The sequence below is a fragment of the Uloborus diversus genome, chromosome 2, assembly GCF_026930045.1.
Source record: "Uloborus diversus isolate 005 chromosome 2, Udiv.v.3.1, whole genome shotgun sequence".
Taxonomy (NCBI): Eukaryota; Metazoa; Arthropoda; class Arachnida; order Araneae; family Uloboridae; genus Uloborus; species Uloborus diversus.
The window spans coordinates 108,801,256-108,815,174 of NC_072732.1; the positions used below are offsets into that span (position 1 = coordinate 108,801,256).

The following is a 13,919-nucleotide window of genomic DNA, read 5'->3' on the forward strand; positions in this document are numbered from 1 at the left end:
ATGGTGCCAAATTTTATTACATATTTCAATATTAGTAATAATTCATTATTCATTAGTACAAATGCTAATGGGTTATTTCACGGTATTTTCGACATTTATGTCGAGTTCACAACGTGACTTTTTTGCCATAACTTTTTTATTTACTGCTTGATTTGTAAATTATTTTTATATGAGTTGGTATGTTGGTAGGAAAAGCTCAAAATAAAGAGATATGCTAAGCAAACTGTAAATTAAAAAGTTACGGCAAAAAAGGTCATGTTACAGACTCTGCATGATGAAAAGACATCCGACGTCTTTTCATCCATAAGCTCATTACTTTTTGCATTGAAAAAGGCGATCCCACGTAACGCCGAAACACGTGTCTACTGTAATTGGCAAATTTGCTTTTTTAACGTTGTTTTTTCTTACTTTACTGTTCAGCACAAAGGTATTTATTTATCTTAATCTTAGATCTGTTCAAACTTGTTTACTCGGTTTTACGCAGGAGAGATACGTGTTGTTTCGTGCAATATACCTTACAGGAAAGCTTATTTTGTGTTAGTTTGAATTCAGTTTTGAAGTAAAAACATTAAAAAATGCCAGTTTCTTCAAACTTGAACGTTAAAAGTTAACTCCAACAGGGTGTGTATCTGTAATGTGCCATTGTCATGTGATGTTTTGTTTTAGACCGAGTATGAGGATTTATACCATAAAAAGGTAAGTTCTTTATTTTAGAATTCAAAAGAAACTCTCGCTTCCGAAATTCTTTGTTTTTACAAATCCTTGAGGGGTTCTTGTAGTTTTTAACTTTATTTTTACTGTATGTAAATAAATTTTCCAAAAATAGTACGGTTATTTTGTTCTAAAAACTAATTCTTATCGATGCCACAAATTATTTAGACATATTCTATTAACGTGCTTCCTTTAGGTACTGAATTTCTGAAAATAAGTTGACTCCAGCATTTTATAAAAATATAAAGGTGTTATTTTATGTAAAATATAATAGGTATTTTGAAAGCATGTCTGGATAGCAAATAAATGCATGGTATTTTTGTATTGTTTATGTTTAGGATGTTCTGTTGAGACATTTCTACTTTTCATACATCGAAATTTGAGTAACAAAGCGCTTTTTGGCTGAAATAGTTATTGATTTTAGGAATGTTTTCCTCTTTAAACATCTCAATTTGAATCACTTTGCTCTTTTTTCGCAGAGTATGAGAAAAAATTTTGTTCGATGAAATGCATGTTAGAAAATAGCTTTTATTTCTATTGGTACATATTTCATTGGTGAGCTGTTATAGTAATTTTAATTTTTCAATTTAAGCATTTTAAATACTTTCTAGTAATTGTTCTTTGTGTACAAAAACTTTCTAGTTTCGGTATTTTTGAAGCGTATATTCGTGATGTTTTTCGTTGTGGATTTATGTTGTTTTTATATATATTGTGTTCTGAAGTGCTTTGATCATATTTTCTTGATCTGATTTTCTCCTGTTGGCACTAAAAAAGCATCGTTAAGAACGATGTATGACATATGTCGTCATACATCATTTTCTTGGCGCCAACAGGAAAAAGTCGCCAAGAGTGGAACATCAGTTGAAACATGTTTTAGAAGTACATATTTACACATTCTGCTATTATTTTACAAGGTCTGACTGCGAAGTAAAGACTAAATAATTACATTAAAGGGGTGTGGGAATCGCTGTGTCGATGAAGTTTCCGGATAGTCCATAGTCCGCTCACTAATGCTCAGCCTTTTAAATGTAATATAATGTGGCTACAGCACAGAATTTTATTGATATTTATTCAAAATAAATGCAACAAGTAGCAGAAATTGTAACAGCAAAATCGAACCCTTTACAAAAATTGCAATTGCAAAAGTGAACCCTTTTTATGCAAAAGAATAATGATAGGAAGTTTTTAACATAAAAATGTTCATTACATTTCAATTTCCTCCTTTTTATAACAATTACATTCAAAATTTGCAGTAAAATATTCCAGATTTTTTTCAGAAAGTAGATGCTTGACTTATACGCAGGTTATTAGTTATTTTCCGATTTTCCTCCTCCTAAAAGTAGGGGGATCAACTTATATGCAACATCAACTAATATGCGAGTATATGCAGTAGTATTCATGCACAATAATTCTGCTCACACATTATCTTACGAAAGATGAAAAAGGCATAGCATTTCAATTGCAGCAAGTAGCTATGTGCAATTTCTTCTCATTATTTTCCTGGATTTTGTTCTTAAACTAAAGTTAATGGAATATCTTTTTTTAACAAAAGGATTCCAATAGATGTATAATTTATTTTATAATTCCTCCACTAACAAGCAACCACCACAATTTTTCAAAATTCCTTCCTGAGAAATTATCATTATTACTTCTAATTTTAAATTGCATGCAGTGCAGTAGAATCTTATCCAAGTTTTGAAGTGAATGTTTATCACAAAAACAATATAAAACAAATTCTTTTAAAATTTTGTCATCCCTTAATAAAACTTTCATTGGAAACATTACCACTGTCTAAAATCCTTTAAAATTGAGATGTTTCTTCAAGGACTTATAAAATATCTAGGTAGGTTAGAGGAAGTTCAATCATTTTAGAAAACCACTATGAGTTTTATGTTTAAAGAAATGTAAGATTTCATAACTAAAAGAAAGTTTTACTGATAGAACTGTTCATTAACTTTTTCATTCATTTCTTTTAGGAATATTTGGAGTTTAAGTAGCTACACCTTGGTCTTGTATTTGTGTGACTTGAACCAAATTACAAGATGAAGTATAGTGAAATTGGAACTGAAATTAGACCCGGTAACATGAATTCCTTTTACAAAAATGAGGCAAGTAAAAATTTATTTATTGTTATTTGTTTAATTAATGTTTGAATATTTCTTTTGAGTGGAGTTGGATTTATGATTAAACCTGTCAAAAGCAGACAAATGCTAAGGTTATTGTCAAACACAGTAATCATTGACATTTTAAATTAATACATAAGTTTTTCGCATGATGAAAAATCCATAATTTATTCATCATATCAATTAAATAAATAAAAAATCAATTTAATAATTTTAATTATTAAAAGTTTATTTGTTTTTTCCTTTTAAATTAATTTGTTATGCTGTAAAAATAGTTATGGGTGCGAAAACTGTTAATTCCAGTTTTTGAAGGTAGTTCTGTTTTAATATTTCAATCACTAAAACAATTATTTGCGGAGTAATTTTAAAAGTCTCCCAATTATGTCAGGATTTATGTAATGTTTTTTCACTCTTTTGAGTAAAAGTAACACAAAGCTAATCAACACTCAATGATTAATGATGAATTACCTAAATATTTTGAATATATTTTTTCTTTTGTAATCAACTTTTTCTTTAAACTAATTCAAATATTCTCTTTTCATAAACAATCCAATAATTGCTTGAAAAGCAAGCAAATCCATTTAAGTTTCTAATAGCTATTGAAGCTGAATCTGCATCATAACCTGGAAGTTCCGTCTCAGTTCAGGATGCGTCAGCTAGCCAGGGTATAATGATGAAAATATATATATATATATATATATATATATAGTCCATGCATTGAGTATTTTCTCCAATTTTAAATTGATCCATTCCAAAATGAACTTGGTATACAAAAGGCTTCAATTTTGGTATTTCATTCCTGGGCGCTTTTAGGGAAGCAAGATTTAGAATGGGAGTAAATATGTGTATACGTTAATTAAATATGTCTATTTTTAAACTTTATTTAAGCAAAATTTTATTTAAGTGTGTATACGTATAAGTCTTCAAGTTAAACCAGAGATAAATCTTCACCCTATGCTTTTAGCTTTGCCAATTTAAAGGAATAAATAATCATTATTTTTTTAATAACGGCAGAGTCTCGAAAATGAACTTGGGGGTCTTGAAAGTTCGAGGTGCTTTCAGAATATTTGAAGTTAAATTTTTTAGTTACTAAAAAATCTACGAATCAAAATCAATTTTTACTGTGTAATTGTGAAAGTATATAAATTTAAGAAAATTAAGTTTTGTTTGCCTACTTCTGTCCTGATATTTTTGTAGTTCCAACTGCATCTTATATGGTTTCAAAATGCAGAATTTTATATTTATTTTTCAAATTTTCCTCCGGGGAAGAAACCCAAGGGCCCCCTACAATTGGAGATATTCTTTACTCCACTTAAAGGGGAGTCCTGGGTCACTCTCCTGATACCATTCCACCTATTAAGATCAATCCCAAAAGCACAGCACGGAAAACACATTAAAAACATGATCAAAAAAGTAAAAGTTTTGCTGTAAATTAGAGGATAGAGACAGACATAGTAAAGAGGAAAAAATAAATTGAGTCTTACAGCACCAAGAGAAACGTTGTTCAAACTACAAAAGGGGCCCCGTACATGAAATAGCTTAGGGCCCCGTTAGGTCTAAATCTGGCCCTGCGTGAGCCCCAATTACCTTGGATTTTCGAGACTCGACTGTAGTGCTATTTTCATAACATTCATTCTATTTTAATAGCTCTTTTACTTATTTCAATTGTACAGACAAGCAGCTTGTTAAATCAAAATTTACATGGGTATCATTTTAAAAATCTATTGCGGTCAAAATGTTTAATCTGGTGTAAAAAATCAAAATTTGTAAATTTAAAAATCACTTCTAAAATTTTTTCTGTCAGTACTATGTTTAAAGGTTTTAGACCGAAATTTAGCTTTTTGACAATTATGTCATAAATCATGTCAAAAAGGGGTTTCTGATATGATGGTAAAATTCTGATATGACAGCGTGTGCACAGGGAACGCCAAGGGTGCCGTGGTCCCCCATATCACAGAAAAGTGAAAGTTAATGCAAAAAAATTAACATTTTAAGTTTCAGATTCATTGACTTAATACCTCATATGCTTTTTAAATGATTTTTTTACATAATTTTGAAACATTTCCTTGCAAAACTCTCCGAACAAATGTGGGAACCTTTCCCAGCGTAATTTAAAACTTATGGTACAGTGGTACCCACATTTCTGAAGATCTATGCATGCCTATGGGCAAAACCAGATAAAATTACCAACTGTCAAAAACTTGCCGATCCTGTTCTTAAGCAAAAAATACTTTTATTTTTTCACTTTGTTATAAAAAAGATTTTCTCAATTTTTAGGGAATGAACTGCATTTCTAATTCACATGATTCATTGGATACACGGTGGAATGGCGAAGTAGGACATCAAAAGAGTTATGATGCTGTTGTTTTTTCTGTTCTCAGAGTATCTCCTGAAGATTTTGCTGTTAGTATTCTTCTTCATTATCTATTTTCAAAGCAATACGTTTTGACATTATCATTTAAGTGGAATGTAACCTACCTTGCCATCCTCCCCCTTTCCTCTTATTACCAAACATAAGTTAAAATTGTTTTGCAAATTTTAACCAATAACCTTCCAGGGAGGAGGTTTTATTTCATTTCAAAAAGATTAAAGCAACTAAAGCTCCGGGACCAGATAATATTTATCCAAAAATTTTAGTTGAATGTGCAGAGGAATTAGTGGATGTTATTTTGAATATTTTCAATGCTTCTTATAACTTGGGGACGGTGCCAGAGGACTGGAAACTGGCTAACATAAAGCCACTCTTCAAGAAGGGGTCTAAAGGTATTGCTGGGAATTATAGACCTCTAAGTTTGACTTCGGTGATTTGTAAGATTTTTGAAACTTTGATCAAAATTAAGATCATGAAGTTCTTAGAGACTAATAGTCTGTTGACTAGTTTGCAGTATGGTTTCAGGAAAGGTAAATCCTGTACTACTAATTTATTGCATTTCTACGACAAGGTTACCTCAGCTTTAGATAACAAAAAATGTGTGGATGTTGTTTATATTGATTTTCAAAAAGCTTTTGACAAGGTACTGCATGTTGCTCTTCTCAGCAAGTTAGCTGACATTGGAATAGGAGGAAAAACTTTACTTTGGGTTAGAAATTGGCTTACTGGTAGGAAGCAAAGAGTAGTTGTGAGAGGAAATCATTCTAATTGGAGTGATGTTTTAAGTGGGGTTCCTCAGGGATCGGTTTTAGGGCCTCTTTTGTTTATTATATTTGTGAATGACATCAATGAAAATATTTCTGGAAGCATGAATTGTTTTGCTGATGATGTAAAAGTTATGGGGATTGTCGAAAATGAAGAACAAGTGAAACAGCTGCAAGAGGATTTAGATCATATTACTAAGTGGGCAGATAAATGGGGTATGGCAGTTAATGTAGGGAAATGTCAAGTGCTACACTTAGGTCATGGAAATAAGCTTATGAGTTATCGTTTACAGGGTTCAGTCATAAATCAGGCAGAAAATGTTATGGATCCGGGTATCTTTATAAACCAGGACTTCAAGTTTAGTCAACAGTGCAGTATTGCTAGTAACAAAGCCAAAAAAATGCTTGGGTTTATCAATAGATCTATTTCAAACAAATCTAAGAAAGTTCTTCTGCCTTTATATAGGAGTTTAGTAAGACCTCATTTGGAGTATGCTGTTCAGTTTTGGTCGCCTTATTTGAAGAAAGATATTTTTGTATTGGAAAGGATTCAAAGAAGGGTAACTAAATTAGTAAGGGGACTCTCAGATTTAGATTATGATACCAGACTTAATAGGCTTAACATGTATAGCCTGGAGCGAAGGAGAATCAGAGGGGACATGATTCAGTTATTTAAATTTATCAAAATGAAAGATGTAAATGGATTAAATTTTTGCGGGGAAAGCAGGACAAGGGGTCATTGTTTTAAGCTATTTAAATCTCAGGCTAACTTGGAAATCAGGAAAAACTACTACTTTAGCAGGGTCGTGGGCACTTGGAACAGCTTACCGGAAGAGGCGGTAATGAGCAAGAGAGTGGATAGCTTTAAGAGGGCCATTCATTGATCTTCATTGGGGACTAATTAATTGATTAGGACCAGCCTAGCTGGTCCAGAGCCTGTTGCTGGTCGTCACATTTGTATTTGTATTTACTTTCTCTCGCAGTAAAATGCAGTATTATTTTTTAGTAAATATTATGTATATTTTTAAAATTTATTATGATTAAAAAATGTACTTTGACATTTGTTCTAAAACTATTTCAGTCAAATCATTGACATTTGTTCTAAAACTATTTCAGTCAAATCAAAGGATGTTTTAGACTTTTTGTTACGCAATTGGGTCTGTAAATAGTAAAGTTTTAGGTAGGAAATTTATGGTTTTATGTAATAGTTTCAATTCCGCTTCACGTTACATTGTGTATTAAAATTTTTTGATGAAATTAAAACTGTATGGGGGTCATTCCATGTCAAGTGATCCAAAGTTTTTTCCCCTCACCTTTTTGTATTTTTTTGAAATTTGGCTCATCAATTGTACCCTTAGAGCTAATCAAAAGTCCAAATTTTTAGATTTTTATCTCCATTATTTTTTTTTATTTATAACACTTTGGTTTTTGGAAAAACCCTCTTTTTTTTCATGGATGCTTGAACATAAAATGGACGATAACTCAGCACCAAATATAGATAGAAAGATTTGGTAGAAAGCCTTTTAAAGTACATTAGTTGCTGTTTAATGGGATATGCAACATGACTAATTTCAGAAAAATTTTAATTTTTAAAAAATGAAATTTAAATTTTAAATTTAAATTTCTCTGAAAAGGTATAATGAATTTTTTTAAAAATTCCCAAAAATTTGTGTGTATTTTATCTTTATTCGTGCAAAGTTTCAAGTTGGGATCTCAATGGGATCATATTTGTATAAATTTTTAATAAAATTTGACCTATGAAATAATGACATTTTTCAGATTCTAACTTGTTAAATATGGGGTTCTCTTACTGGGGATGGTCTAGTAAGTAATAATTGATCATGACTATGCTTGAAATTAGCTGACATACAGCAGCGGTGTTGTTGTAAACTTTTCTGAAAAGGCATTTGTAAGCACTTTTCTCCCCCCCCCCCCCCCCCCCCCCCCTCCGCTCATGATTTAATAAACAATAATAATATATATCTACGAAATGAACTTAGAACTGCAAAAGGATAGTAAGGGTGGGGAAAAAATATGATCGCTTCAGATAGGGTTACCAACTTCAAAATTATCACCACTTAGCATCTGGCGTTGAACCTTTATAATGACTTGATTAGAAAATATTCTCATTTTACTAGCTTGTCAATATTTGCGTTTTTACAGTGCTGTGGGTGCGATGTTTAATTGTTATTTTGGGCGAAAATTATATGGGTTTTGATTTTTCGCTGCTAACAAGGATGATTAACTTTAAATAAACTCTTTTAATTACCGTTTTTTTTTCTTTAGATGTCTACATTTTGAAAAATGCAATCCTTTAAATCTGATATGAGAGTCATATTTTGTTCTTTTTTCGAGCTAACTTCGCTTTATTAGGATGCAAATAAATGAAAAGTCTCTTTATTTCTGTTAGAACTCTCATTTCAAGTTTTTAAAGCAAAATTCCATTTTCTGTTATGAGTCGAAAATTAAAATGCTGAATAGATGGTTTATTTTATTTCATTTATTTATTTATTTATTTATTTTTGCTTCAACTGTGTCCACAGATGTTAATGAAATGTTTATCATAGGACTCTAAAATGCAATTTTAAAATAATTTTATCAAAAATATTTCTTTTACAAGTCGTTTTTACTTTTGATGCCTTCACTTTGAGAATTGCGATCTCTTTGCATCCGCTATCGGAATCTGATTTTTCGAATTTTTGATGTTTATTACGCTTTGTTAAGAGGTAAACAATTAAAATAACTTTTTATTTTTGTTAAAATCACGGAATTTATACGTTTTAAACGAAATTCTGTGCTTTTTAAGAGTGTCTTGGGTCACAAAGTTAAATGCTGAACCCTATTCTGAATTTCATTTTTTTTTTTTTTTTTTTGTTACAATTATTTTAAATACTGGACAGAAATATTTGTAGTATAATTTAACAAAATGTAGTATGGTAGATAAATATTGATACTTGAGAGAGCGATGCCCCCCCCCCGCCAAATATCAGAAAAACACTCCAGAATGATATTCTGGACATAGAAGAGGAAAACACTCAACTTTAAGTTTAATTGATGCAGTTTGTGCCACCTCTAAATTATAAAATTTCCTTTTAACAAAAAAAATCTTTTTTTTTTTGCGAAATGAATTATTTTTTACAAAATTTATTCATTTTTCACAAAATTATTTAATTTTTCACAAAAAAACGGACCCTGTGAAAAATCCTGGACAGATCCCTGCTTGACATGGAATGACCCACTATGACATTTTTTTTGGTCCATTGGACTTTGCTATAAACTGTATTATACTTTCTTTTATCAAAACTTAAATGGTGTTAAACTTAGCCAGGCTGGAATGCTCTGGCTTTTAGGAACATCTGCATTTGGGAAGTATCATCTGCGTCCAGCGGGAGCACTTTTTCTGCTGGAACACTTTTAACTCATGTGATATAATACAGATTGATATATTGTACAGCTATAATGCTATTTTTCTGTTTTTTTTCTAGACCACCCATATTTGTCTCTTGTGATGATAGCATATAATTTAATGGAGGGTTTTTTTTTACATAAATTTTCGGGAGCAGATGATCTGTTTCTTAGCTCCACACTGAATGTTTTTCTTACAATGTATGTACATCTGTTGTACTGATGAAAAAGTCTTTTACAGCTATGCTAACAGTATAAGTGGAGCATCCATGTTCTATTTTTGTCTTAACATGTAAACAAGTTGGTGTAAATTTTACCTTTCAAAATAATGTCTGAAATCTTTGCATTAACTACTATCCTTTATTCTATTAACACTAACTATTGTAACACTATATAACTGATTTCTGTTCTGGTTGTTTAAAAAAAAAAAAAGAGATAAGTACTCATAGATACTTTTTGTTAGTAAATTTATTCAGTGTTCTTTTAATATTCTAGCTTAAGCTTTTTTTTTTTTTTTTTTAAATCATACATGCAACAGGAATGCATTAATGTGTAGTTGCACAGTGTTAAATGTGATAAGTTTTGCCGAAGTATCATTTCGACATATATAAATATTATTCTTAAAATATCAAATTGCTTAGTAAAATTTGTTACTATTTGAGACAGAAGCAAAGGGATATAAGTGGACTTTTTAAAGTTTTGAGTAAAATGTGTATAAAGATTACCTCCTAGATTGGCTTTCATTGAATTTTTTTTTCCTAAATCATGCTGTACAGCAGCACCCACCAGGGCTACTAGTACTATCTCTTGCCCCAAGATAGAGGTGAGGTTTATCTACCATGTGTACTGGTTATCTCCAAATTTTTAATTTTGCTACTTGCATCCCTTTGTTTCTCATTGCCTCATTTGTTATCTGCATCTCTATAACTCAGATTAGTTCTTAAGCATTTTGTCTAAAGAGAAGCAGTAAAGAAATAAATCTTTCTCTTTTTCAGAGTCAACTTACCTTAATGGATATTGAAATCTTCAAAGAAATTCAACCAGAGGCAAATATTGTTTATTTCTTCTATTCTTATTTGTTTAATCAAAATGTCTTGGTTCTGAGACATTGACAGTCTGTTACCTTTATTACTTTCATATTTTTTTCGCATTTGATGCTGTTTTATTTGGAGTAGGCTTATTTCAAACTAGGTTGTTGTTATTAAGTTGAGATTTTTCTTTCTGTAAAAAAAATAAAAATAAAATATATGAAGGGTTTTTTTTTTTACAAGCAGTTGAACCTAAACAAACACTTAATATTTAGCAATTGATTTTTCACTAGATCTTACTAAAAACTGAAACAAAAATTTCTTAATATTTTTATGGATTCGATTTTTGTGTTAAAAAGTATATAATAGCAAAGTGTCTAAAACAATTATTTCAGAGCATTGCTCTTTGAATGATTTTTAGTGTTTTTTAGAATATGTACTACAAATCTACTCTGCATCTCCCATTTTGAAATAAGTTATTTTGCAACATTGCAGTTCATGTTAAACTTAGGCTTGACTTTTGATTTTTCAATTTTTTTAGGAGCTATCCAGTTGCTCGTGGAATAAAAAAGAAAAAATGACGTATGCACCTCATGTTGTTGCTTTTACTCAAAGATTTAACCATGTAAGTATTATTTGTTTATTTATTATTTTTTATTAGTTCTCATGGTAACAAGGCCACTTCCAATGTAGTTCGATTTTTTAGCAAGTTTCAAGGAGAACCAAGAACGCCAAGACCTTTTGGTTTAATTTTTTTGCTCAAAAAAATTAGGGAAAAGTAAGGAAGCTCCATGAGTTTTATACTAAGTCGCTGTGTACAGATTGAAGATTTAATTGGCATATTTAAATCAAAAAAAGAGGATTGGAGCCAATGAAAAATCTTCCCACATGGCATTATAACTATTTAATTTAAAAACAGAATGGGAAAGTTTTCAAGAGCTAGTAAATGTTACTTGACAAAAGCGAGTGGAATTCAATTGTAAAATTGGGATATATTAGTGGATTGGTTAAATGTCCTCGGGAAAAATGCTGGCATATGGCCTAAAAAATTGGGACAGATGAAGGTGTAGATTTTCATTTTCTAATTCAAAGGTTCATTCGAAAAATTAGCATGAGAAAAGTTCATTTATTTAGAATTTTTAGTTTATATTTTTGTGAAATACATCAATCCACCTTATAAAAAGTCAGTTTTATATTTATTGTATATTTTTAACTCTGAAAAGTGAGGGGGCAGGTGCCCTGTTAACCCCCTCCCTACCAGATGCTGATGCCCCCTTAAACAGTACAATCAATGAAAGTGACGCGTAGTTGTAACTGAATACCCTTCTTTTTTTGTTGCTTTTGGCGCAAATTAGGATGCGTCAGGGTTGTAATATAACCAAAGTACTAATAGCAAATTATGGCTATTTTGATTAAAAACGACATTGCAACACACTTGATACTGGGTGTTTCATTTTAACCTGCAAGACCTCTATTTTTGCAATCCTTAGTCATAGATGCATACTTGCAATTGCAAAAATGTTCAAAATCAGATGCAGAGTTTACACGTCAAAAGTTTGAAGCAAAAATAATGAGTCAAAAAATACTAATTTTAACTTTTTATATGGGCCCTAGGTCCCTTAATTTATTGTTAAAAAAATCTCCATTAAAAGATAATTCCAACACAAAATGTTTGACATTGGTATGACCTTAGTATGACCAATATTCATCTCACCGAGATATAAGACACTGTTTTGTGTCTTACACACCACTTCACACTCTCCACCAATAACACCTTTTAGGGGGAAATTTAGCAGTTAACAAGGATTTAAATTAATATATGCACATAGTGTGGTTTCTTAAACTGTTCGAGATTTTGTTGTGTGTTTTTGCATATCACCGCATAATATTTGCATAATTTTTTGAATAGCAATGGAAAAATATAAATACTTTGTTTTTTTACGTCGACAACCTGTCATTCCTCTGAAAGGGCGATAAGTTCCAATCTCATCTTCTGTATGGTCCCTTAAAACTTTGAACTTGGATATCTCTTTGACTTTAGTAGCACAAATGTTTTTTGTGTTAGTAATATTTTTCAATGGAGATTATTTCTCTAAATATAACTTAGTGGACCTAGGGCTTGTATAAAAAGTTGAATTTTGAATTTTTTGACTCGGTTTTGTTCCAACTTTCAATATCTCAACTCTGCATCTGATTTTGAACATTTTTGCAATTGGAAGTATGCATCTAGGACTAATGGGTGTGAAAATAGAGGTCTTGCAGGTTAAAAAGGAATACCCTGCTTTTAATTTTAAACACCATAGCAAAAAATTAAAGCTGTATTTTTGTACAGTATTTGAGTATCGAATGCGGGAGAGATAAACGATGAACGAAACTTGCTTGAAAAAATACGAACTTAAGACTTCCTCCCAAACAAGCATGTTAAAATTCCGCCATACAATATTTTCCCGAACCACCAGTTGGGAACCGTTGCATTAAATCGTTGAAAATTATTGAACTTAATGTTGTAAACTTTATTTATTCTTCCTGTAAAAAAAGGGTGGGTTAGGCGCCTACCTTGGTGAAATATTCTAAATTTACATCAAAAATTGCAGTTAAAAGTAACCTCTTGGTGGGAGGGGGGAGGGTTCTCTTCCAAATCTTCATCAAAACTGAAGTCAGTTTTAGCCTTTGGTGATGGTGGGCAGTCGGGTTTTTCCAGAATATTTTACAAAATTTAAGTTTTAAATATACTGTTAAAGTTTATCTTAGAGGACTTTGAGGGAATGTGAAAGGTTCAGGGGTTCACTGCAGAAATATTTCGACTTTGAACACTGAGAAGCAGTTGTAGTCATCCCAAAAATTTACGTTTTGAAGGGATTTTCTTTTCTTTGGCTCCACTAACAGATTTCAAGTATGATTCCATTACCTAGATATCTTTTCACATCAAGGGTGCTGAATCGCCACCCTAGCCTTAGGGAGTGAGGTTTTGGTGGACCGAACTCGTCTCTATATCGGTCCCAAGCACGGGTAAGTGGGGAGGGTTTTGCGATGGCGTAGCATCCACGCATGTGAAACTACCACTCTGTACTGACATTTGAACAGGTTCATACTGTTGCGCTAAGCACAGATGTGGTATCTGCACATTTTATCAAAATTGAGTTATTGTCACCAGGTGGTCGTTAGTAATTTAATTTACCTAAATGTCAAGTTTTTTGGCGATTTGTGAACGCGAAATATTAAAAAAAAGCTTTAAGAAGAAAGTCGTAACTGCACAGTTTGTGTAGTTTGCTAAGGCAATCTGAACGTAAGTGACAAATACTAAGCCTTTAAAGTGGTATCTACACAGTTACCACTTTTTTCCTTAGTAATTTGTAGATACGACTTTTATACCTTAGTAAAGCAGCGTATTTAATAATGTAGCAGTTTATTGTAACACAGAATATTAAAATTAGTTTACCGTTGAATAGTTGATACAGGTCAAAAATAAAAGCTAATACTACTTTGGATGAATGTTCAAGTTAATGTTCGGCTTTCT

The 13,919-nt window shown here is 31.4% G+C and overlaps 1 protein-coding gene across 2 annotated transcripts in view; it reads left to right on the forward strand.

The window, feature by feature from the left end:
* The window catches only part of LOC129215985 (ras-specific guanine nucleotide-releasing factor RalGPS1-like), an 88,178-nt gene that overhangs the window by 48,462 nt on the left and 25,797 nt on the right, over nucleotides 1–13,919 (forward strand). For both annotated transcript variants that reach the window (XM_054850112.1, XM_054850113.1), the window contains exons 2-5: nucleotides 2,688–2,819; nucleotides 5,112–5,237; nucleotides 10,370–10,420; nucleotides 10,944–11,027. In XM_054850112.1, coding sequence (XP_054706087.1) covers nucleotides 2,754–2,819; nucleotides 5,112–5,237; nucleotides 10,370–10,420; nucleotides 10,944–11,027 — 327 coding nt within the window. In that variant the 5' untranslated portion in view covers nucleotides 2,688–2,753. The remainder of the gene's footprint in view (nucleotides 1–2,687; nucleotides 2,820–5,111; nucleotides 5,238–10,369; nucleotides 10,421–10,943; nucleotides 11,028–13,919) is intronic.